The sequence below is a fragment of the Barbus barbus genome, assembly GCF_936440315.1.
Source record: "Barbus barbus genome assembly, chromosome: 39".
Taxonomy (NCBI): Eukaryota; Metazoa; Chordata; class Actinopteri; order Cypriniformes; family Cyprinidae; genus Barbus; species Barbus barbus.
Genome location: NC_136717.1, coordinates 16,403,633 through 16,430,911, shown reverse-complemented (window position 1 = coordinate 16,430,911; position 27,279 = coordinate 16,403,633). Strand labels below are relative to the sequence as shown.

Genomic DNA, 27,279 nt, shown 5'->3' with positions numbered 1-27,279 from the left:
GCTGACTGGTGGGTAAAAAGCTTGAACTGGAGAGGGAATTGTGAGTGTTCATGGTGCCCACGACTATCAAATGACTCACAGAAATATCCAAGGTGTGTGTGTGTGTGTGTACGTTTTAAATGCTATTTTGGGGCATTTTGACACTTTTATTTACAGAAACTGTACAGAGGTGACAGGAAATGATGCAGAGAGAAGGTGAGTCAGTGGGACCAAAATACGTCACAAGCTGAAACTGAACTCCCATGTGAGCTGCTCCAATGTTCAAGTTTGGAACATATTGTATATGCCAATGTAATAACATACAAGATTCATTTTAACAGGAAACGGGTGTAGCAACTAACTACAATTTAAATTTTTGGAAACCGAACACACAAAAAAGAATAATGATTTTATGCAAAGTTTAACAGATAACTGGTCAAAAAACAAAACAAAAACAAAACAATGTACAAAAGAAATTGTTTAGCAACAAGACAAACGTTGATATTAATATTTAAGTAATCTGAGGCTACTTTCACTATAGCCGAGAACTGATACGCTTTATGGTGCCATTTGTCTTGAGTTGTGATCACAGTAGAAAAATTGTGGCAAAATTTTGTAGGTAAAAAAAAAAAATACAATAAATAACTCTGTCTATTATAATATATTATGTGTTTGGAAATCTTTTGCCTTTACCAAAAATGACCAGTTGCATGGATTCCTTGAAATGGATTAAAATTACTGGGTTTTGCTGGTGAAATTTGTTGAACAGCGGTAAATGTCACCATGCTTTTGGTATGAAACAAGGAAGAGTGTGATCTGTGATGTGAGAATGAGTCGGATGAACATTCTGACATACAGCGTTGACATGGATGAACTGGTGGATGAATTCATTGGATTGGTTTTACGTTTTCTTGTTTTTTATTCACCACTATTGCTGTGCCTTACTGGTGTTAATATAAATATAAACATAAATATGGAGCATGAGCCAAAAGTCAGATGGTAGAGCAAAACAGATGGTATACATGGTGGGATAACATATATTGAAAATGATGAATATTATTAAGTATCTAACCTCTGCATGCTCAACAATCAAAATAGAGAGCTGTATAATATGACTAAACAGAAAACACAGATAGCATAATTTATATTCTTGAGCAAATTAGGGGTTATATTGTGTCCTCTCAGTTTTCGGATCATTTATTGTACATTATAATCATATAGTATGTCTATTGAGATGTTATTTTTGCCCTCAGTTTCAAGTAGCTTTCGAGTACGAACAGGCAGTGAACACACAACAGGCAGTAGCTACTTCAAAATCCAGCAGTTAGCAAACAAATCCTGTTTAGCATTACCAAAACTATTTAGCATTACTGTCTTGTAGGAATATTTTAAATGATTTAAAGCTTGTGTATTTGCATAGTGTGTGGGTTCTGGTTTGCGTTTTGCACATCTAAAGCTGCACTGGATGTTTCCCGAGTCCTGAGAAACACTTGAGACCAGAGCACTGACACACGGCTCACCAATAAAACATCAACACTCTAGAGGTGAGAGAGAAAGAGAAAAGCGTCTCTGCCTTTCAGTTTGCCTGAGGGAATGCTATCCACTCCATTTTTACATGAAAGACCTTTTCTGTTTTTGTGATTGAGGGCATCGGGATGGCCTGAGGGAAGAGAGTTTGTTGGGGAGCGTTGTAGAATTGGGGGCATGTTGGATGGTAATTCGCACGGAACAGCAAAATCCAATCATCCCGGTCAGTCAAAGCGCTGAGCACACAAAAAGCCGTCGCTCTCGTCCACACAAACATGCGTGCTCTTCGGGTGGATATGAATCTGCTTTATTCGCGGTCGATTGAAGACAATGGTGCATGCCGCAGATAAGATTCGCCCGGTCTCCTTGGACAGAGAAAATAACTATTACCTACCTCGACCCCCCTCCAAAACATACAAAAGCGCAAACGTGTCCCTAACGTCCCACTCTCAAGCAATGAACACAGATAAGCAAATGTCATGTCGTTCTTGAGTTAACCCGCATTTATAGCGGTCGCCGTCACTTTCGTAATCAAAATCAATAACAGCCCAAGGGCCATGGAGGAAAGAAAAAAATAAAACAAGCTAATAAGCAGATGCTAATGAGCCCCAGAGAAAGGTCAAGTCTAAACAAAAGATTTTCCCCTTATAAATATTTAACCATGATTAGTATTACAGGAACAGGTAATTAAGCCATCAGGCATCAGGGCCGTCTACCTCTGATTGGGCTCTCGTTTAAGATTAGTTCACTTGAGTGAAGGACCCCTCAACAGCCCCTAATGGGCTTCTTTTGTCTGTGAAGATGTCCACTGAAAAAACAAACCACACACATAAACAGCGCCAATGACTTCTGTCCTGCAGATAACAGGATGCAATGAATGTAAAAGAGCTGTTTATAAGATATGACTAGTAATTATATGGGTATTTGCATATGATGATAGGCCTATTGGTTTTTTCAAAAATAGAGCTTCTGAAGGAAGAAAGGAATGAGATCTGAAATAGAAATGGCTGTACACTGTATGCACAAGGGGTCCCGCTTTGTGCCTGACAGGCTCATTTGGTAAGGGTTAGCAGTAGGTCAGGCCCAAAGCAGGACACCAATGGGCCTTAGTATAAAGGCATCATACATGACAACCCAACATGCACTAGGTGAAATCGACTTGACAGATATATTATAAGAAAACAGGAAAACGAATGTGGAAAGGAGGAGATGTGACAGCTGTGCAGACTTATTCAAACTAAATACATATAAATGTGTGGATTTTGAAAGCATAGTTCAATAATTAATTAATGACAGATTAATTAAGTAATAGTCTCAGATACATCAAAATCTGAGACTATTAATAAATTATAAAGTATAATACAAATACATATCAGAGTTGTTATTGTTACCTTCATCTCAAATTAACTACTTCAATTGAAATAACACAAAAAATTTAATGAAACGTAACAATTGATTAATTGCCAACTAAGTTGAAATACTAAAACAATGTAAACTAAACCTGAAACTTAAAAGGATTTAAAGATAAATATCATAAAATACAGATTACAAAACCAAAACTACTACATTGAATGATTAATGACGATGAAAATATAACCTGTATATTATATACACAGGTTTGCATCAAAAGTGTGCATCAAAATATAACCTGTATATTATGATAATGAATAAAGAATATGTATAAAGCTATGAAGCTACTTGACTGCTTTAAAAAACCTCTTTATTATAAAAATTAATGCAAGATTAGTAAGAGCATAAGCATTCAATAAATGTGTTGGAATTAGATTTAGTGCCATCTATGGTCAACAGAACAGCCACGAGGAAGGGTCAAGAGGACCCCCCTTCACCTGGAGCTGACACATGTATGGCGTTTATGCGTGTGTGCAGGTCATTCCATGAGGACGGCTGTATGTTATTGCTCTTGTGCTATAACACACACACACCTCATCATAAAGGGAGCAGTTCTTCGAATCCCAGTGCTCTTAGCAGGAGGATGTGAGGGAGCTTTAACACGTCTAACAGAAATTACACAGCTTTGCAGGTGAGTCAAGATGGAGACTGGTTTATTCTTCTCCACACATTCCCCTGGTGGAATCTCCCAACCTCGAGACACAAACCAATAAAAGCGGACAAGAAAGCAGTCATATACCAAGTGATAATGCTCCCGTCTGTGCATGTGTGTGTGTCAGAGAAAAAAAAGAGCGAACGATTCTCTTGAGACAGACACTTGACATTTGTTGAATCAGACAATATATTCAGAATGTGTAACCAAAAAAAAGAGAAATGAATCACTTTTATTTTTTCTCATTCCAATCTCTCGTTATGCCCAGTTTATCATATGGTCCGGCGTGACGCTGTAAGCTTGTTTAATAGAAGCATATCTCTCCCCTTCCCATGCCACGCAAATAAAAAAACGGGGTTGTGTAGGATTAGGGCAGGGAAGAGGACATTACTGCCTTGTAAAAGGGACTGAAGACATTTCAGCGCTCCTCAGAGGGAGGGATGAACAGCAGAGAGTACATGAGCGGGAGGGGGCAGATACACTAGCAGAGGAAATCATTCAAATCCCCTCAAAGGGAAAACCAGTTTTCCAGTCTCACAGTAAAAGGGATTGAGTGTTCACACATGGATAGGTTTATGTTCAGTACACTCTGCCTACAAAACAGCAGCTCAGAGACAGAAAAGTATATGTATACTGAACGTTTGAGTCAGTGTGCACCTGTGGATCACTGACATTTACACACTGGCTCTACCTGTCAAATTACCACAAGGAAGCTGAAAGCTTGTTACTTTAAGTCAGCATGCAAAGAAAATTCACCCTATGTTCTAATTGCATGTTATTGAGCTTATTGTGAACAATACATCAACGCTTACATTTCATTTTTTTTTTATGTTTTGATCTTGTAATCTTGTCCTAAAAATGTCAAATCAGGATCTGGTGAAAAGACAAGACTTCTCTCTGGTGATGTATGCTGGACTTTTCCAATCATTTAGTCCAATTAAACCCCGCCCCCTTCGAAGTTCATGTTCATCTACACCCACATCTCAAAATCCAATTAGCATGCCTGCTCGATGAAGATCTGCTGCTGCTTCATTGTGACTTTAAAGGTGAGTGCATCATTTTTGTAATTTAGTGACTAACATAAACAGAACTGCGAAAATAATATCTCCCCATCTGAATGTGCATACATATATATGCAAAAATCTAATTACATAGTATTCGAAACACAGCAGGCAAAAAGAACCTGCATGACCTACTGCTTTAGGCAAAATTCAGAAGAACTGATGATCACTTTACTATCCCATGAGACCGCGGGAGAGGAGTTGTGAATGCTGGGAAACCAATGCAACTGATGTCAATCACATAAAGTGGATGGAGTATGTCAAGACTGCATTGATACTACACATATACAATATTTAACAGTCGCAAAGATCTTCAGCTTATACAGCTACTGTTTCCATCCACCCATCCATCCAATCTATGTCCGTAAGGCCTATAAACCTTGAAATTCCTAGGCTATAACTTTTTTCAAAACTTAATTTTTATTTTGTTTTTTTAAATCAAGCCTTTCCTTTTTTGTGGTTAAAAATAATATTTTTTGCTTGAAAGATCAATCCAAGTCAGTTAACTCGATAGACATATTTGCAACGACTCCAGATAGCAATTTCGGGCATGCAAGACCAACTCCTATTCTAAAATCAAATTCTAAAATCTCACCTGCTGCTCAAATTCAAGTTTAATTAACATTTCAAATAAGTGACAAATTCTCACATGAACTGACTCATAAATGTTGTTTTAATGCTCAAATAATCTTAAAAGGGTTTATATTTCAGGTTGGTCCAACCAATGTGGAATATGCATTCGAAAATGTGCATCTCAAGATACTGAATGTTTCTAACAGCAGTTGCAGTGATGTGATGACTTAACAAATAGCTTATTGGCTCTTTTATTTAAAGACTAGTCTTATTCTGCCAAATTGCATATGCACTTTCTACATTTACGGTAATAAGCGGTTTATATGCAGCCTTTAGTTCAACTCTCATTAATTATTTTCAAATTCACACTGCATTTCTGTATCATGTTTGCTACATCAATCCAAATTCAATTCAAGGAATTAATTTGGAACCTAAAAGGAATTCTTGGTTTAATTCCAAATGGTCATGCCATGTCTCCAATAAAAGCACTGTATCAAAACCATTTAAACTTAGAAAACTAGTAAACTGGCTATTTTTTCAGTTGACTTTAGGTGAGTTACAGCATTAAGGAAGAGACAGAGATGTGTAGCCATGTAAAGAAAGTTAAACTTCTATTAGCACATGCCACACTCAGGCCTCTGCTGTGACTCCTCCATTTTTCTCCCACTGAAAGGTTCATCCCTCACAAACACGCACCCAAAGACCAGGCACTCACACACCTTCAGCCCACAAGGTCACTCTCCCGTCACCAAGACAGCAGCACTAAAGATCATTATCGTGTCCCTAATCTCAGGAGGAAGTATGCATGTTGACTGTAACCTTGGATTCCCTTGATCTCGCACTCTCTTGCAGACACACACATACACATAATAACCACAGAAACTCGTCACTTCTAAAAAGAAAAAAGAGGGTTTTTAAAGACAGCCACACATGGAAGAGAGAATGAGAGAGGGAAAACAAGCTAACTTTGTTCCAAACACTTAGTAATCAACATTAAGATGCTACCCGAACATAAGTTTAAAATGTCAGGAAACATGTCTATCCACACCAAAAGTGCTCAGCTTTGTACCTTATTTACCCCTACAATGTTCACAGTAGAACCTTAAGGGTATATGCTACTACTCGAAGGTACTAAAATGAATCTTTGGTACAAAATAGTCGCTTAAGGGTTCTGCCTCAGTTAGAAGCGTTGTACTGTTAAAGGTACAACGTTTGCATTTTTTTCCCCAACAGTGTTATAGAAACTGCTCAAAACCTCTCTAAAACCTCCAAACAGACCACTCTGACCAGCTAAGGGAGACTAAGCCTAAGTTGATCGTATCTCCATTGGTTTCAATGGGTTTACAATGTACTTATAAGCTTATGATGCTTTTGGGAAACGCAGCCCAGGTTGGTAAACCAGCTAAATATCAGTTCAGCCTGGCTGGGAAACCAGGTAGAACAGCTTAAATCATATAAAACCAGCAAACCAGACTGGTTAAAGATGCTTTTTTTTCCCTAGAAGGGCATCAAAAAACATGTAGGTTTAATTTGCAGTTATTTGGACCAAAGAGATTTCACACAGTTTCCTATTGTTATTTAAGTGAGGGCTGTGCCATTGCCACAATTTTTCGCAACTCATTTTACTGTGGTAATGTGAGAAATGTCCAAATAAAACAGAATATATATATAAATATATATATATATATATATATATATTCTGTTTTCATATATATAATATATATTGTTATGACCTCAAGGGGATAGCCGTAACAGAAAAAAAGAACGTGGAATTCACACCAGAAAGATGTCAAATTAATTATTTTATACACACGGGATCTCTTCAGGGGCCGACGAGGCCAAAACAATAAACAAAATACACTTCTTTTTCTTTTGATCACTAAATAGGCTCAAATGAAACAAAGAAAATAAAATACAGACCAACTTCCCTACCTCCCTCAACCATAAACAAAGTGAAAACTATACATAAATAAAAATGGCGTCTGGCCCCCTACACCCCTTTATTAGACAAACGGGTAAACAAGAATATTTACAAAGTTATAAGCGTACCCAAAGTAGAATCAGGATCCAAGTCATAGTCAACACAGGCAATGCTCAGATAAACGGGAGATATACAATTTGATCTCAGAACAACAAACATTCAACAGATTTACTACACTCAGAATATCTCTTTCTTGTACTACAACCCACAGAACAACAGTCAATCAAAATTCTAGCAACACAGAACGGCATGAAGTCAACAAGGCTCAAAAGCACCATACGGGTGTTTGGGGAGGTCCTTATATCTGGAAAAAGTGCATAGAGGGACCAATCACCACCTCCAGCTGGTTAGCAGAAACCACACCCACCTGAAACACAAACATGACTGCACACCAGAGCAAAGAGATCAAATACAAAAACAATTCAGATACATAGAATATCTCAAGATCATAACAATATATATATAATCTGCCTTATGTTCAACTGTCCCAATACTTATGCTCACATCAATGAGTGGGATGAACTCTAAAAGTGCTGTTCTTTTTATTTGGTAAAACATATGTGTTGAATCACCCAATTAATAAAATGTGACATTCTGTAGCTTTGTCTCATATTCATCTTTTAATCATATTTGCAAATGTCTTGACTCCACAGCCAACAGAGCAATTTTGTCTTTACTGTTCCAATACTTATGGAGGGCACTGTATTTATATATATAAATAAAAAACAGATAGCAAAAAGTAACTATTAAATATCAAAACAAAGCAAAATTATACAATATTGGTTAACATAACTATTGGTTAATATTAAAGAAGAGCCATCTCAGAGGAAATGAAGATATTAAAGATCTGCTATGTAAAAAAAAAAAAAAAAAAAAAAAAAAAAAAAAAAAAATATATATATATATATATATATATAAACAAGATGGCGCCGCTGTGTTCGGACGCCGTTCGGGTCGCTCCGCTGAGATTTTGCTTCAACTTTATTTTTTAATTACTTTTACTTTCTCTTTTTACACATTTCACGTTGGCACTGATCACCTACAACATAGAAACACTTTTGGACATTGGAAACCGCTACACCAACCTGCTTCAGGACACTTTATCCACGAATCCTGCGTGGCCTCTGGAGATTCTTCGGAACGCGGAGATAAACAATACCCCCCCGAGGCGACGGATCAAGAAACACCGCGGGAAGCGCACTGGAATTCGAGTCAGACTCAGGAAAAGGGCTCACAGTCCTCCTCTTCCAAGCATTCTCCTCGCTAATGTCCAATCCTTGGAGAATAAGATGGACGATCTTAGAGCCAGGATTAGTTTCCAACGGGACATAAGGGACTGTAACATCCTTTGTTTGTCAGAAGCGTGGCTTTCGTCCTCGGTCCCGGACACTGCTGTAATGCCGAGTGATAACTTCTCTGTCTTTCGGACGGACAGAACAGCAGAGGCAGGTAAATCCAGGGGTGGAGGAGTATGTTTCATGATCAACAAGAAATGGTGTGATCCCAGGAATATCTCCATTCTGTCACGTTCCTGCTCGCCTCATCTGGAACATCTTTCCGTTATTTGCCGCCCATTTTATCTGCTCCGGGAGTTTTCATCGATCATTGTTACTGCTGTGTACATTCCACCACAGGCGGACACCGGCTTGACTTTGTCTAAACTTCACGATGTGCTCAGCGGCTACATTAACAAACATCCTGACGCTGCCTTAATCATCGCGGGGGACTTTAACAAAGCCAACCTCAGACAGGTCATACCGAACTTCCATCAACACGTATCCTGTCCAACTAGAGGACCAAACACACTGGATCATTGCTACACTCAGTTCAAGGATGCCTACAAAGCCCGCTTACTACCGGCTTTTGGCAAATCGGACCATGCCGCCATTTTTTTAACACCGGGATACAAACAAAGGCTCGTTCAGGAACCTCCGGTGCAGAGAGTAGTGACGCGCTGGTCCTCCCACTCAGAGACTATGCTGCAGGTGGCGCTTGATGACGTCGACTGGGACATGTTCCGGGCGAGTTCTTCTGACGTCAGCGAGTTCACGGATGTAGCATTAAGCTTCGTAAACACGCTAACCGAGCAAGCTACAGAAACAATAACAATAAGGACATTCTCCAATCAGAAACCGTGGGTGGACAGAACAATCCGTACCGCGGTTAACATACGCACTGCCACTTACAATGAGGCTCTTCTGTCTGGGAATACGAGCGAGTACAAAGCATCGTGCTATGCTCTCCGTCGTGCAGTAATAGATACAGATACAGAGAGAGAATTGAGTCTCATTTCCAGCTCAACGACTCTCGACGGATGTGGCAGGGACTGAGGACCATCTGTGACTTCGGAAACAAATCCTCCGCGGAGGTGAGAGCAGATCCGTTGCTGGCCGACGAGTTAAACATCTTCTACGGCCGCTTCGATGGCAACGGCGGCAGCGCGTCTCTGCCGACCAGCCCGTCAGGAAGCAGCAGGCAGAGCAGCGATGATCCTGTAATCACCGTGTCGGAGGATGAGGTTCGGAGGGCGCTAAAGAGAGTGAACGTCAGGAAAGCAGCCGGACCTGATGGGATAACCGGCCGTGTTCTGAGGTCCTGCGCTGATCAGCTCGCTGGTTTGTTCACGTCTATCTTTAATGAGTCCCTTGCTACCTCCGTGGTTCCCACTTCATTCAAAAAATGAATGACTATCGCCCAGTTGCCCTCACATCTATAGTCATGAAGGTTTTTGAGAGACTTGTAAAGAGCCACATTTGCTCCTCAATCCCTGATACTCTGGACCCTCTTCAGTTTGCCTATCGCCCAAACAGATCTACGGACGATGCCATTTCTCACGTTCTCCACTCTTCCCTCACACACATGGACAGCAACAATGGGAATTATGTAAGGCTGCTATTCATTGACTATAGCTCAGCTTTCAACACTATAGTCCCCATCAAGCTGGCATCTAAACTCACAGACCTCGGCCTAAACTCCTCACTCTGTGACTGGATTCAAGACTTCCTCACCGGCAGACCTCAAGTGGTGAAAGTTGGCCAGTTCACCTCAAACTCCATCACTCTGAACATAGGAGCCCCACAGGGCTGTGTCCTGAGTCCCCTGCTCTACTCTCTCTACACGCATGACTGCGTGTCCTCTCACAGCTCCACATCTATTGTCAAATTCGCTGATGATACTGTGGTTCTGGGCCTCATCTCCAACAACGATGAGACCGCATACTTGGATGAGGTAGAGAGTCTCACATCATGGTGCCAGGACAACTGTCTCTCTCTGAATGTGAGCAAAACTAAAGAGCTGATCATGGACTTTAGGAAGAGACAGCAGCAGCCCTACACTTCTCTTATGATCAGTGGGACCCCTGTGGAGAGGGTGAGTAGCTTCAAGTACCTCGGTGTAAACATCTCCGAGAACCTGACTTGGACTACACACATCCAAACACAGGTCAAGAAAGCCAGGCAAAGACTGTACCATCTGCGACAGCTGAGGAAATTCAGGGTCTCACCAGCAATCCTGAAAACGTTCTATTCAGGGACCATAGAAAGTGTATTGACTCAGTGCATCTCAGTGTGGTATGGAAACAGCTCCAATCAGGACTGCAAAGCACTACAGAGAGTTGTGCGCTTAGCTAAGCGCATCTCAGGGTCTGCTCTCCCCTCTCTGCAGGACATCTACCTCAAACGCTGCAAAAATAGAGCTGTTAAAATCTTCAAGGACTCTAATCACCCTGGTAACCGACTATTCACTTTGCTTCCATCTGGTAAGCGCTTCCGTAGCCTGATGGCAAAAACTGAGAGACTTAGGAGGAGCTTCTTCCCCCAGGCCATCAGGCTCCTGAACTCTAACTCTGTGTCATAACATCACTTGACTCCATGTAAATATCACCATATCAATAGCTATTCATAATTTTTCTCTACCTCATATTGCTGCTATTTAAATACCCTGTACAACTTTTTTGCACATTATTTTTGCACATTCCTCTTATTACTATTTAAGTCAACAACATACTGACCTGCACATTTATATTTATATTTTTTATCTTATCTTATCTTTTATTTTATTTTATTCTTTTATTTTATTTTTTCTACTTTTCTTCTCTTAATATTTGTATACTTTATAATTGCACTGTCCTTGGAGCGGACATGACCTACATTTCACTGCTGGTTATACTCTGTATAATTGTGTATGTGACAAATAAAACTCTTGAAACTTGAAACTTGATATATATATATATATATATATATATATATATATATAAACAGTATTGGAGTATGGGAAAATACTATTTCAGTCTTTCTACTAAGAAATTTTACAATCAATTTAATGTTTTACTTGTGTAATTATTTGTAAACAAATAACTAGTGAACTAATTACTAGTAATTTCTGAACAAAAATGGTTTAAAAGGACATCCTACACCTTTGTTTTTTTTTTTTTTTTTTTTTTTCCAGTGGAGAGACTTCTTTTAAATAACAAGCTACAACACATAATTCACAATAAACTGAATGTGGTTTAATATGGTCAATTATGATTTTATGTTCATTTAAAATTTTATTTTGCTTTGGGATTGAGATTGAATCTTTCTTATCCACTTAGTCAGAATCTCACTCTCTCACTCCTTTTACCTGCACAAAGACAACGAGACTCTCATTTATACATTATTTAGCCAAATTCAATTAATCCTGCATGCCCCATTTTGCCTGAATTACATTAGCAACAATTAAAATAAATGTTCCAGCCATATTTAACAGGTCAATTAAAATAACCTTTTGGGCAAATGGAAAAAAAAGAAACAGCAAAGGACCTGTTAAAATTTTCAGGAGACAAATGACCGGAGCGGTTATTATATACAGCGGAGCTCCTTGTGCACAAGAGAACGAAAACATTATTTATCAGCTGATCCAAAGGAAGAATTATTCCAAGATGGTGTCTTAGCTAGCGGCCCTGAGGAGAGCAGACCGCAGCACAGAGAAGTGAAGGTGAAGATAGAGATAGTCTGCAGTTTATAAATTATTTTGAGTGGATGTTAGAGGATATAGTGTGCTAATGAATAGAGCCATCAGGCTAGCAGAGCCCATGGAAAGGACTGCCATCTGCCTCCCCATTATAATAATGAACTCTGTCGCCCCACAGCAGGGCCTGTGTGCTACAGGTGCACAAAACCAGCATTATACACCAGAATGTCCCAGTAAGCTCCGCCCCCTGGAGCACCTACAGATAGGTTATTCACACCTCATTGCTTAGACAAATGCACTGGACAACTAGCTGTCACTCAATACCACAATCTGCACTGCTCTGAGAACAGTCATGGTTACCTCAGTTATATGTGATTTTCAATATTTATTTTTTTTACTTTGAGAATGTGTGTATAACTCATTCCCAACTAAAAATAAAATCCAATTAAATTGTCTATGCCAATTACATAACAGCAGCAACAGGTTTATGAGAATGTGGACAGGAAGAGGAACAAATTATTATACTGAACGCACAATTTACTTAAAACAAGGGAACAAATTAGTAAATCATGCACACAATTTAGTAAACCAAGGGAAATAATTAATAAATCATGTGAACAATATTTTCCCTGCCACAGCCATATCAACCTGCAGCCCAAGACCGGTTGCCCACTGAAGCGAAGCAGGATTGAGCCTGGTCAGTACCTGGATGGGAGACCTCCAGTGAAAACTAGGTTGCTGCTGGAAGAGGTGTTAGTGAGGCCAGCAGGGGGTGCTCACCCTGTGGTCTGTGTGGGTCCTAACGCTCCGGTATACTGACAGGGGCACTATACTGTCAAAAAGCACCGTCTTTCGGATGAGACGTTAAACCGAGGTCCTGACTCTCTGTGGTCATTAAAAATCCCATGGCACTTCTCGTAAAGAGTAGGGGTGTAACCCCTGTGTCCTGGCCAAATTCCCTCTACTGGCCTCTATCATGGCCTCCTAATAATCCCCATACACTTGATTGGCTCTATGACTCTCTCTCCTCTCCACCTGTAGCTGGTGTGTGGTGAGCGCACTGGCGCCGTTGTGCTGTGTCTGCCGTCGCATCATCCAAGTGGGTACTGCACACTGGTGGTGGTTGAGGAGAGACCCCCCCACATGATTATAAAGCGCTTTCGGTGTACAGCAATACACAATAAAGCGCTATAATAATGCATCATTCATGTCATGTAAAATATGAAAATTAGATGAAAAAACTAAATGAAAATTTGAAATAAGTTTAATATAATTGAAAAACGAAACTAAAATGATTAATTGGAAATAAATAAAAACTATACTAAATAAAAGTAATTAAACCTAAATAGTAATATTGAATAAAAATAACTAAACAATTACACTAAACTAAGCATGTAAAAAGAAAAGCTAATTCAAAATATTAATAAAAACTATAACAGTCTATAAATAATGCTAGCTTCAAAGCATACAGGGAACCACTGACTTTAAGTCATTATTTTAAGTTATTGTAAATACAGGTTTATTTTTGAGTGAACTATCCCTAGAAAATTAATATAAGACCATTCATATACTATATTTTCATCTGGTTACAGACTATGTAAACAAAAACAAAAGAAAAAACTTAAAAATTCATATTTTTATAGTTCTTTTTGGGGCCCTTTTTTCTTTTGGTCACCATCAACTTCAACTGTAGGAAAAAGAACAGTGTGAACATTCTTCAAAATATCTTCTTTTTGTGTTCCACAGAAGAAGGAAAGTCCTACAGGTTAAGAGTGAATAAGGGTGAGCAAATGATGACAATCTTTTCATTTTCTTGGTGAACTAATACTTTAAGATGTAACAAGGAATCCAAAATGATGGTTCAGTTGTCACTCCCATAAAGCCAAGTATTAGTTGGGCACGGATTAGAGTACCTTAGCAACACACAGAGAGAGAATCCATAATCCCTCTGTGAGAAACTCTCTTCGATTACAGCCGGCAGAAACATTCACACAGCATAAAAACAGGAACAATCTGAAAAGCTATCAGAGAAAAGAAGTAGAAAGAGAGGAAAAGCACTGATAAAGTAGAGAGGACTTAGGAGTATTTTCCCTGTAGCTGCTCTGAGGGGAGGAGATGAGAGCGAGATCTGCCCTGAGAGGAATAATCTTTACAGAATAAAGATTAACAAGGCAATGATGAAGAAAACCAAGAGCTGTGAGAGACAGCCAACATTTGTGGGCACAATGTCAATGGCAAAAAGGTAGACATGAAATAAAGGGCATGGATCCATTTAGCGCACATATGAAGAATGATACGGATTACAAATGTAAGAACAGAGAAAAGGAGAGATAGCTATTTTAACAAAAGATTACAGATATGAACATTTTCTGGATTAACATACACCACAAACATGTTTCAAAGTAATTGTTTACCCAAAAATGAAAATTGGCTGAAAATGTATTCACTCTCAGGCTATCCAAAATGTAGATGAGTTTGTTTCTTCATTGGAACAGGTTTGGAAAAAATTTGCAAAACCTCACTTGCTCACAATTGGATCCTCTGCAGTGAATGGGTGCCATCAGATTGATTGTTTAAACAGCTGATTTAAAAAACATCACAATAATACACAAGTAAATCACACGACTCCATTCCATTAATTAATGTCTTGTGAAGTGAAAATCTGCGTTTTTGTAAATTGGTTCCAGGTTTTTCCATAATACTTCTTTCTCCAGTAAATAATCATCTCATCTGAATCTGGCGAGAAATATGCATAGCTCAAACTAAACAGTTATAGACAAATATGTCAGTGGATTTTGATGTGAGAGAACAACAGCGGATAGAATTTTTCACTGGAGTAAGGGTTATAATGGATTATGAGCTGGTATTTTGGCCAGAATCGACGATTTAAAGTTAAAACACCTTATTGATTTGTTTTTGCTTTTTTTATACAATCATGCAGTTTTTTTTTTATTCGCGAGATGCTAATTGATGGATTAGAGTCGTGTGCATTACTTTTGGATTATTGTGTTGTTTTTATCAGCTGTTTGGACTCTCAGACGGCACCCATTCACTACAGAGCATTCAATGGTGAGCAAGTGATGTAAAGCTTCATTTCTCAAAATCTTTTGTGATAAAGAAACAAACTCATCTACATCTTGGATGGCTTGAGGATAAGTAAATATTCAGCTAATTTAATTTTTTTGGGTGAACTATTCCTTTAAGGAAGTAAATTACTATTGAGGGTCTCAACTGACTGACAAAACGCACCTGACTGACAGGGTCTCTGAGGATTCAACACATTCCCAGATGCTACAAAAAAAAAAAACTTGGCCTAGAAAATTTGTTTCATTGTGTGGTGCTGTCCATCCAGCCTTGGCCTCACCTGAAAAACAGCCTTCATTTAGTCAGTCCAACTTCCAATAACTTCACAAATGTGTCTGAGTCAAACATTAGGGATGTGTGTGTGTGTGTGTGTGTGTGTATGAGAGAGAAAAGGAGATCCAGTAGAGATGGTATGTTTGTGTTTGCCATGTTTTCAGACCACCAGTGCACAGAGAATGTTCATCTGGCATGGAGAGGAGTTCTCATGGCTGGCAACTTTATAAATGTGTGTGTGAAGCGGGTTTTAGCCTGAAAGTGAAGAGGTATTTTCACTGCTCTCCAGAACTACTGGAGCGACACTGCATAGTCTGACGGATAAATTTAAAATGGTGAGGAGAATGAGGGAGGGGAAAGAGATATAAAAGAGAGAGAGGCTACGCTTTAGGATGGAAACGTGCTTTCATTCTCAAGCGTTCTCATTCTTTGCAGTTCTCTCTTGATTTTTTCCCCAATTCTCTATATCAAAAAAGGGTTTTCATGAAACTATTCCTAATCTACAACTCAGTGTCATCAAAGCATAAGAAACGTATAATAACCCTAGTAAAAAACAAAACAAAAAAACAATGCTATTATAAATACATTTATTTCATACTAAATATACTTTAAACATATTTATTAGCATATCACTTAAGACCAACTGACATAAAATTATAATTAAAATTTATTTGGAGTATTCTTTATTGTACAATGCACATTTCTTAATATTATGCCTACCACGTGTTTTTTAATATCACTTACAAGGATTGCATGATCTCTGTATAATCTTTAAATGGAAGATATTTGAAGTATACTTGGAATAGTTCCACTTTACCACAATCAAAAGTATATCTTTAGTTGGATTTCAGCTCTACTTCTGCACAATAAAAGAACATCCAGCACAAAATTAGTTCCAATTTAGCAGACTTTAAGTATACAGTACCAGTTTAGTAAGGGTATTGTTATTAAGCATATAAATATGTAAATGTATTTGTAGTATACTTAGTACAAAAAATGTATTTCGAATACATTTTCGTGCATTTGTTTTCACTGCAACTAATGCTGCGAAGTTAACTCGTTTAGTAAAATAACTTCTAAACAAAATCAAGTATTAAAACACATCTTGAGAACATTTTAAAAATGGCACAAGGACTGAAAAATTTGATGTAGCAGCTAAAGACTGATCTGATATTGTATTTATTTTTTATTCAATTTATCATATAAATGTAGTACAATTAATTTAATAAAAAGCTTATTTTCATGCATCTTAAAAAGCACTTATGGCCAAAGACTTGTCTGATTTTCTAATTATTTGAGATTCAATTTAAAATTCATTATAAATAATAATAATAAAATGAATAATAACAAGTCTGAAAAAAATCTAAAACATTTTATAAAAATTCTGCACTTTAAAAATTTGGCATAAAAACTGACAAATAGCTAGATGTGAGCTGATTTGATTGAACAAGGCAAAACCTCAAATTCAATTGCAAAATAGACTAAATAGAAAATAGATTTTGTAGGCTTTCGTATAAATTATCATTTGATTTTTTTCTGATTAATTATTAATTGTCATGTAGTTAATTCTTTACATGCGTTTAATCAAGCCCTAGTATTAAGACAATAATAGGACACAGTCAGAAGTGGCTAAGGGTTTGAATTGTTTATTGTTTAAAGCAGATCAGGGGATCAGACCTGACCTTTTTGTGTGAACGACGAGACAAAAAAACGATAATGAACATCACACGCAAAAACACAACGAACAGCTGGAGGATGTGACTAGTGCAATGGGAAGTGTGATGGAGGATTGTGGTGGGTTAACAGGGTGGATCACAGGTATGACGCAACCAGACCAACCAGATCTAGAACCAACTCAGAGTTCAGGGATTCTGTTGTGGTTGGGTCTAGATTGGCCTAGTGTGGCCAAGATTTGGTGTCTAGTTCGGTTCTCTTCACTGTGTGCTATCCTTTGTGAACCAAAAAAAGGTGCATTTTCTGGTTGAGGTGCTCAAAACCTTTGAGTTCCACCTACGATCGCCGCTGCTTACTGATTCTGTCCATTTCAGAAATGGATACCAGTTTCCCCTTTACTGGATAAAGGTGAAATAACAGGAAGGAGGTAGAAAGGTAAAAGTGATGGGAAAGGGTATAGGGAAAAAAGGAACTTTCAAGGGTATCTAGCTCTCAATTCACTGCAGATTCTGCTTCAGGTCAGCTCAGGTGTGTCTCCGGGTGGCGTCTTTCCTTGGCAACAGTTGATAAACGGTGAGATCACAGATACTTCCGCACAGAGACTTAACCTCCAGTCCTCAACTTGTCCTAGACAAAGACAAAAAGACAAAGTGTGTGTTAGGAAAAAAGCAAGAGATGCAGTGGCACGTTTCCATGGCATTTGCATGCAAATTCACAAGGAGAAAGAGAGAATTAAAAGGAAAAAGGAGTGAATGTGAGTGCATGTGTGCATATTCTGGAGAGATGAGCCACATGGCAAACCACGGTGGAAGCAAAAAGCCCCAACACAACCAAACGTAAACATGCGGCTCTTTCTTCCCGTCAATACGCATCTCTCACAGGCTACTGCACCCGATAACAGGAAATAAGAATCCCTAGAGTGATAGAAGGAGAGAGAATGGAAGAGAAGGAGAGGAGAAGATAGACGGGCGTCACGGTCTGTCGTCAAGACTATAAAAAAGGAAGAAGCCATAGAGACGTTTTGAGAGATTTGTCCTTATTTGAACTCTCATTAATTGCAGCTGCAACCATTTTATATAATCATACGTATATTCCAGCAAAATGGATATTTAACATCTATTAAGAAAGTAAATGAGGACAATTAAATGATGATTTTTTGTTCACGCTGTTCTTTTCCATTCAATAAAAGTAGATGGTGACCAACTTTCAAGCTGAAAAATACATCATATTAGTCCATAATACACTATAAAAACAATTCATATGAATAGTGTGCTAAATGCCAAATCTCAAGTCATATAAGTGATTTATGTGAGAAACACTTGCAATTTTTTAAATGAAAATTTATTCAATCTTATTTAGGTTTGCATATATATACACAAATATGGCACATATAGACATGCAAAGTGCCAAATCTGAAGATGTGCATAATATAAATATTTTGTATTATTAACAAAACTAACAAAAATCTTTTTTTTTTAATAACTGAAATAAAGTTGAAATAAAATGAAATTCAAATATTAGATGAAAACTTCAATTGAATAAAAAATTAAATAAAAAATGTTGCCTTGCCAAATAAATGAAATTAATTATTATTAAACTTGAAGTTGTTACATGTCGGGTTTTCTGTTTTCCCCTGTGACTGTTCCGTGTCGGGTTTTCTGTTTTCCCCTTTGACCTAGTTCAGTTTGATTAGTCATTGTGTTCACCTGTCCTCCCCAATTATCTGCCCCTTTATAAGTTCCTGTGTTTGTTAGTCTGACCGTCGGTTATTGTTGCTATCATTGATGTGTGTGCACTCCCCTGTTTGTATCTGCTCCTGGAATCCTGATTAAAGGAAAAACTATTGTATATCCTCGTCGTGCGCTCCTTGTTCCGCACAGCATCGTAACAGAATAACCGACCGAAACAGTAAGATTGTGGCGTGTTTTTTCCCCGTTTTGTTTCCCGTTTTTTGTCAAGTTTTTTATTTTTTATGGATCCCGCTGTCCTCGTCATCCTGCTGGAGCAGGGGGACCGCTCTCTCGAGGACCACACCGAGGATTTTTTGTTCCTGGCCAACTTAACACACTTCCCGGACTACTGCCTCTGCACGTTCTACAAAGCTGGACTGAACAACACCACACGTGGGCAGTTGTCCGGGGACGGTCCTCGAGAGAGCCTCGCCGCATTTATCGAGTGGGTGCTGGTGTCTTGCAGATCACAACTCACCGTGGACATCGCAGATAATGACACCAGCCCCACTCGGGACCCAGTGCCCAGTCCGCTACCACCCCGCAGCGCGGAGCTGCCCGAGCCCACCGCAGACGGAGAGCCAGAGCCTGCCGCGGTCGTTGAGCCATCTCCATCTGGAGCGACAGAGCTACCGATCGTCCCGGAGCCCGAGCCCCAAGTGTCTGACCAGGTGCGAGAGCCGGCAGTTCAACCGACGGTGGATGAAGCTGTGGAGATCGCGAGGGCGATGGAACGCCCCGCCCACGGCGCCACCGCTGAGGGTGAGCATGAACTGGACCTGGGAAACCTCATTGACTTTCACACTGACACAATCATCCTGAAGCCAGCTCCGGTGTTAGATTTCTGGGAAGTTATCCCACCCAACCTCCCTCTCCCACCGCCTCTCATTGACCTGGTCCCTACTCCATCACCCTCATCACTGGAGTTCGTCAGCCCCTCTGCTCACCCTCAGCTCACCATCTGTGGCGTGGGCTCGCCGCTGGTCTGCCGATCTCCAGTGCTGTTGGCGTTGAGTCTGGAGGATCCCTCGTCTCCGCCCTCAGCCTCCGAGACCCAGACTCCGCCTCAGTCCGGCGACCCTGCGGCTCCACCATGCCTTCAAGCTCCCTCGGCTCCACCGGATCCCGTCTGCCCACCAGCTCCACCGGGCTCCCTCGTCCTTCCGGCTCCGCATTGGTCAGTCGTCCCCCTACCTGCACCTCAGGACTACTCTCCTTGGGCTGCGCCCCGTCCCTTCGTCCCTCCGGCTCCGTTGGGCTCCTCCTTCCCTCCTGCTCCACCTATGTCCTCTGTCGCTCCGGCTCCGCCGCGGCCATCCGGATCTCCGCCTGCGCCGAGGTCGCCGAAGACATCTGCTCCGCCTTGGACCTCCGGATCTTCGGCGTCACCCTGGCTCTTCGGCTCTCTGTCTCCACCTCGGGCTCCACCACCACCTGCTCCGCCGCCGTTGGTCGGCCCCATGGAGTCGGCGGTCACTCCTCCACCATGGCTCCTCCCTCCGTCGGCTCCCCCGTGGGCCACCATCTGGACTGTGGCCTGGGTGTTCATCTGGCCCCTCCTGTTCCTGGCTCCCCCTTGGCTCCTCCCACCCTCCACTCCCCCATGGACTTATTGTTTGGATTCTATTTTTTTTTTTTTTTTTTTTTCTGCCACCCTCCTGTTCCACATCCTCCTCCAGAGCCCCCACCCTCCCTCCTCAGTTGTTATGTTACGGCGTGAGGTCACGCCTTGCCGGGAGGGGGCGAAATGTTACATGTCGGGTTTTCTGTTTTCCCCTGTGACTGTTCCGTGTCGGGTTTTCTGTTTTCCCCTTTGACCTAGTTCAGTTTGATTAGTCATTGTGTTCACCTGTCCTCCCCAATTATCTGCCCCTTTATAAGTTCCTGTGTTTGTTAGTCTGACCGTCGGTTATTGTTGCTATCATTGATGTGTGTGCAGTCCCCTGTTTGTATCTGCTCCTGGAATCCTGATTAAAGGAAAAACTATTGTATATCCTCGTCGTGCGCTCCTTGTTCCGCACAGCATCGTAACAGAAGTATTAAAAGTACTAAAAATAAAGACAGAAAACTGTTAAAGCTAAATCGAAATATAAAAAAGGTAACAGTACAGGCAGCAATTCTCACTATTAACTAGCTGCTTATTAGCATTCCTTTTATTAACATATTATTATTAGCACTTATAAAGCACATATTCTGCATGAACATATTCTACATCCTTAATCCTACCCAATACCTAAACTTAGTGACTTACTATTAATAAGCAGCAAATTAGGAGTTTATTGAGACAAAAGTCACAGTTAATGGTTTGTTAATGGTGAGAATTGGACCTTAAATTAAAGTGTGACCAAAAAACTAATAAAATAATACTAAATACTCTAATAGTACAAAATAATATTAATACAAAAAAACCTTGGTCACCATTCACTTTTATTGTATTGAAAACAGTAAATCATCACTTTTTGTGATCTGAAGATATACAGTACAATATAGGTGTAAATTAATCTTTAAGGCACTGCAATAAGGCAATGCATTTCTGTATCTCTCTCACACACTCATTGTTTATTTTGAGCATGATTTTATAATGCTCAAAATATGCAAAAAGTTCTAGACTAGAGGCAAAACACTCAAACAGGTGGTGGCATTTGTCCCAAACCTCTGAAGAACACAAGTTTGAGCCAGTGAAAAATACGCCTGGGCACAAACAGATGCCGTAGTCACAAACTCTTCCGCTCTTTCCGATAGAGTGGACGACAATTGAGAGAAGAGAAGAGAGAGAGGGAGGGAGAGAGAGAGGGAGGGAGGGAGGGTGAGGAGTGTTTGACCACGCGTTAGGAATAAGAACAAGCAAATGAGAGATTGCTAGCGATATAGTAGTATTCATGGTGCTTTGAGAGGAAGAGGGCATATACTTTATCTCTGGGCCCAGGGCACTATCGGCTGGGGGTTGTACTGTAGTCACTGCTTCACAAAGTGATAGAAGAAGGAGAAGGTCACAGCCAAAATATTATCAGTCCAGCAAAGATAAACCATGGAGTAATTACGTCCACAAAGCCACAGCCGTGACCGATCACTGTTGTTACCCTCTCTGCTACTCAGGCCGTATCAGGGGAATTCATTCCTCTTTGGCTCTTTAGCAATGGTGACCACTGATTAGAACCACTCTATCTAGATTCTTTCAATAAGACTTGTTTATACAAATATACAGAGCTATCCGGTCCTTGTTCTCTGAAAACGACAAAGATAAGATCCTGAGGGACTTCCAGATCCAGACAGACAAGCAAAGACTGGCCAGAATATCAGAAATTGTGATCTACAGTGGCAATAGATGGAAGTCAAAAATGCCAGGGACCGAAGGAGAACCTACAAGTCAAAGCCAAGGTGACAGGTTGTCCAATCAAACTGCAGTATTTTGGTGGAAAACTGTTTTTTTTTTGTAGAAGATTTAGCTAAATTAGACTGCTGCCAGCATGGAAAGGTTGCTTGGCATGCCCATATCCTTTAAAATCAAAACAATGCAAGTCAAACTATTACATAGACAAAGCATTTTTTTAAATCTTTTTTCCTATGATAATCGCTATTTGATCTAATTTACTATGATACTAGATTATATTTCACTATAGCCTATGAGTTTTCAGTCTGAATTGAATAAAAAAACTTTAAAAAAAACTAAATAAAAGTCTGGGTTCTAATGTTAAGAATATAAATACACAACACTTCTTTACAGCATAGTGATTATGCAAACAAAAGAAAAAAACAAAACAAAGCCTTAAAAGAAAAAAAACAAAAACAAAAAAGAACCAAAAAAATAAATAAACAACCAAAACAAAACATAACCAAAACACAGAACAAAACAAAACTAAAAACAAAATAACAGAATAAAACTAATGAAAAAAAGTGTAGAGATTCACAAAAAATACTCTTATGATGATTATTTTAATGAATTGGTGAAAAAAAAAAAAATCTCGCAATTCTGACTTTATTTCTCACAATTGCGAGTTCATTTCCCGCTAATCTGACTTTATAACTTTAAATCTCAAAGTCATAATTGTGAGTTATACAATTCTGAGAAAAAAAGATGTAAACTCGCAACTGCAAGAAAAAAGACAGAATTGTGAGATAAAAAGTCACAATTACCTTTTTTTATTTTTTATTCAGTGGCGGAAATGGGCATAAGTAACTGACTTAATACATTCAAAAAAGCGTTTTGCTGTAGTAAGTGGTAGCTCTACAGCAAATTATAGCTGATATATTCCAAATACACATATTTTGCTCGGCTGCACAGCCCTCCATCCCTTTCTCTCACACATACACAAAGCACATAAGTAGTTTAGCTATTTTGTTATCTTTTGGTCTTCCTGGGTGACTAATAAAAGTTTATTACACAGGTAACCTCTGTTCCTCACAGCCGAGTCAATAAAATCATAAAATACCTCATGCCATTATTGGAATCCATATTAAATTTTCCAAACAGCAATACTAAGAAAAGGCCTGCGTGCAAGAACATGCATATACGCAAACACAAAAACATTAGAGATGCTAAAGAAGTTACAGGTAAATTGGGCGCATACACAACAATGAATAAAACATCTCTTTATTTACATGATGTATTGCTTAAGTGCGGCAGAATTCAAAGCGCTGCTTTAAACTAATACCCCAGAGGGCAACACTCTTTCGCTCTCGCTCCCCAAACTGTGCTGTTGTAAAAATCTAATGGAAAGACCCATCTGAATATAAATTGTGTTTGCGTAGAATTGCTGGGGTGTGCAGAGGAGATTTTCGGAGAGGGTCAGTCCAATGCTGCTTATTTCCATCCTTGCATTACGGAATCCGGACCAGGGATGCTGTGACGGGGGATTGTGGGACGACGCTATTTAAATGACACGTCCCTGTTCCCACTTACTTAATTTAACACACACTTAGGCCCGCACCAAGAACAGCAGCTGTCAGCTGGTATTATGGAAATGAGTCTTTCGTCTGAGCCTACAATTTAGAGTGAACTTAGTGGCGCCTGTAGCGGAAAGTGAGAGAACACTGGGCAGAAGTTTGGATTTGCAAATGGAGGTTCGGGTCAGGCAGAGAGTGTGTTATTATAGGCCTTGGAGAGGACGGCAAGGCTGTTTCACTGGATCTTAATGCTGTGGGCTAAAGAGCAGCTGTAGATGCTAATTCGTACGCTGGGGTTGCTGGGAAATGGTAGAACATACAAAACAGAAGACGCACACACTAGAATGTGTCTTAATACAAACTACTAGCACTATGGGCAAAAGCGGCAAAAGTTTTTAACTTACATGTGTGAAGATTTAATTCAGTTCTTCTACAACCTATTTTACATTTATATTAAACATTTATACGTGGCTCTACATTTATATTAGACATTAACATTTCATATTATGAAACATTTATCATATTCACAAGAATAATGATCTCAAACTGTAATTTTAAATTGATATAAAAATTTAAAAATACAGTTTATAACATTAACATTTTATATTATGTTAAAACATTTCTCACGTGCCATGGAATAAAGATCTCAAACTGTACATGTATTTACTTGACAAATAAAAAATAATGTTTGAAAAAACTAAACATTTGCAAATTTTAATTATTTTAAATAATTTAATATAAAGTAAACTTCTGGAAAATATATAATTTAACCATTTCTTAAACTCATGTTAAATAAAACAAAATACACACACACAAAAAAAAACACTGTGTTACAAATATTTTTGATCTGATTCAACAAAACTACAAAATATCAGGCACTGACATATATATACACACTGTAATATTTACTTGTTTTGCACTGTTGACACACTGCATGTATAGAGAGGCGATGTTGGAGCACAGCAGAGTTTTTCCAGCATTTTCTCTGTAGCACTTCAGAATCTGCCCCTGAAGGTCGGTGCACACTGGACTAATTTCATATCGCCTGAGAGAGAGAGAGAAAGAGAGACAAAAAAAGTAAAAGAAGGGAAGAAGGAGAGAGTAAAAACAGTCAGAGGACGGATATATTTAGCAAATGAATGTGGTCATCCATCATAATTACATTTTCCATTTTTAATAAACTGATCCTGTGACAGTGACAAAGAGCTGTTAAATGATATTCTAGCTTTGTTTTCACAAGTAAACATGAGATCAATCACTAATCAATAGCGTAATTGATTGGTGCAGAATTAGTTTGCAGGATAATTGCACGTTGAATCACAGTGCAGGAGGTCTAATGAGGTGCCGCTTCAAGACATACATCAGCCGTAGAGGCCATAGACATCCTGAACCACACATATTTAACCTAAATCAACATATGCCATAGGTTTTTATAAAGTTGGTTACAGTTACTAACCTAAACTCAAACCTAAATGAATTTTTTGACATTTTTAGAATAAATAAATACACTATTTACCTCATTTATTAATCATTTTTGACATTTGATGACCTTCACATGTCTCCAAAGGGAATTTGTCAGATTTAGTTAACTTCTGCTGACAGTTTTGTTCCCTAAGTACAGCTAAGTAAAGCCACCCACACTCCCACCCACCCAGACAATTGAAAGCAGTATTAATCAGTGCAGCTTGTGTCTCTGTGTAGATTCTCCAGTGGCAAGATGCTCCCTCACTGACACACACACACACACACACACACACACACACACCTGCGTCTAAACCCGTCAGCTGTACCATGTGTCTGAGCCAAACAGTCTGCACCAATAAATATATTGTCTAATTTTAGAGAGCAATATCAATTTACATTTTGTGACAAAATATGTTCTCCTTAAATGTTTGAATGGGACCAAAAGTTTGTAATAATTATGTTTTTGACAGAAATCTCTTATGCTCACCAAGGCTGCATTCTTTAAATCAGAAATACTATTAATCAAATATTCAGTTTTACTATATTACAATTTAAAATAATTGTTCTATTTTAAAATGTAATTTATTCCTGAGATGGTAAAGCAGCATCATTACTCCAGTCTTCAGTGTGACATGATCCTACAGAAATCATTGCAATATGCTGATTTGGTGTTCAAGAAATGTTTATTATTATTATCAATGTTGCATTTTTGTTAAATAGATTCAAATTTGTTATTATTCCAATCATTTGACCAGCAAGTGCCTTTCACAATCATAACTACAAGTAAAGAAATGGGTGCCAAAATCAGTTGATATGCTTACTGTTATGTATGTATTTATGTATGTTTATTATGTGATCCCTTTAAAGCATATAAGTTTCTTTAAATACATACATTTAAAGATTGTATGTATATTTCTATAGATTGTTCTCTTGGTAATCTATAATTCAATGTTTTAATGTAGTAACAATATCTGTATGCAACTCTAATGCTATTTGGGAAGAAACTACGACTGTGATACTTAGTAAGCAACATGTGAACTCAACTCGAGCGCTTTTTCCAAAATGTATTTGCAAACACCCCAGAATATCCAACTTTGACCCAGACAGCATTGAGTTTCCTGCTGGATTTTGCAAGACCTTGCAGATCGCTATCAACAACTCGTCCATCCTTCGAGGTCACAAAAAGAGCGAATTTTCAACCAAATATCATTCTGTGAATAAGATACAGAGGATAAAGCGGGTCACACTGGGCACACAGACGAAGACCACCCGGTTCCCATGAAATCTGAGGCCCAATGTGGCCAAAAACGAAACATCACCTCTGTCTCCGGAGGATTAGAACACACACACACACACACACACACACACACACACACACACACACAAAACTCTTCATTTGACAGAGGTGACCTTTGGGACAGCAAAAGGCAAAGAAAGGATTGGGGCGGGAGGGAGATGTTATCCTGCTCTATTCACAGAAGCACTCTTTTTAGATCAGACGCGGTCTAATCCACGCCGTCATTCATATTAGCTGTTCTGAAGGGCGGATGAATGAAGGAGTGAATGGACGGCCGCTGTCAGTCACAATCTCAACTCTTTGGGTCCCGGAAGGACTGGGGATTCACCCTCTCTCTTTTCTTATCCTTCTCTTTCTATATCGCTCTGTCCTTTCTTCAATCCGTCCACTTAAATACACACAGCTGCTCTCTATCACACATCATCCCTCTTCTAGACTGTCACAGGGAAAAAAAACATCAGAAAAAGGCAAAAAGAATCACATTAGAGTTGAGAAATAGATAAAACAAGACAGAAAATCGTACTTCTATGCGCTAAAGGTACTTTGCTGGTGATGGAACAGTACATCATTTTAGATATGTAATAAAACAGTATGGCAATACTGGGACCACCAGATTATAAAAACTAGTATGGTAGTCACCTTATATATATTCTATTTATACTTGAGAAATTGGAAATAGTCGCAAACTCCTTTTTCAAAGTTTAAGGGTTGTGGACCATATTAGCCAAAAAAGCATGATA

General features: G+C 39.1%; 1 protein-coding gene across 3 annotated transcripts in view; it reads right to left on the bottom strand.

Moving 5' to 3' along the window:
* Nucleotides 1-17,028: 17,028 nt before the first annotated feature.
* Nucleotides 17,029-27,279, bottom strand: part of chchd3a (coiled-coil-helix-coiled-coil-helix domain containing 3a) — an 87,327-nt gene continuing 77,076 nt past the window's right edge. For 2 of the 3 annotated variants that reach the window (XM_079399486.1, XM_079399485.1), the window contains exons 7-8: nucleotides 24,688-24,823; nucleotides 17,029-17,791 (exon numbers count right to left, since the gene is read on the bottom strand). In XM_079399486.1, the coding sequence (XP_079255612.1) occupies nucleotides 17,768-17,791; nucleotides 24,688-24,823 (160 nt within the window). In that variant the 3' untranslated portion in view covers nucleotides 17,029-17,767. Of the gene's footprint in view, nucleotides 17,792-21,803; nucleotides 21,856-24,687; nucleotides 24,824-27,279 lie in introns of all 3 variants that reach the window. The other variant, XM_079399487.1, reaches the window with a different exon arrangement.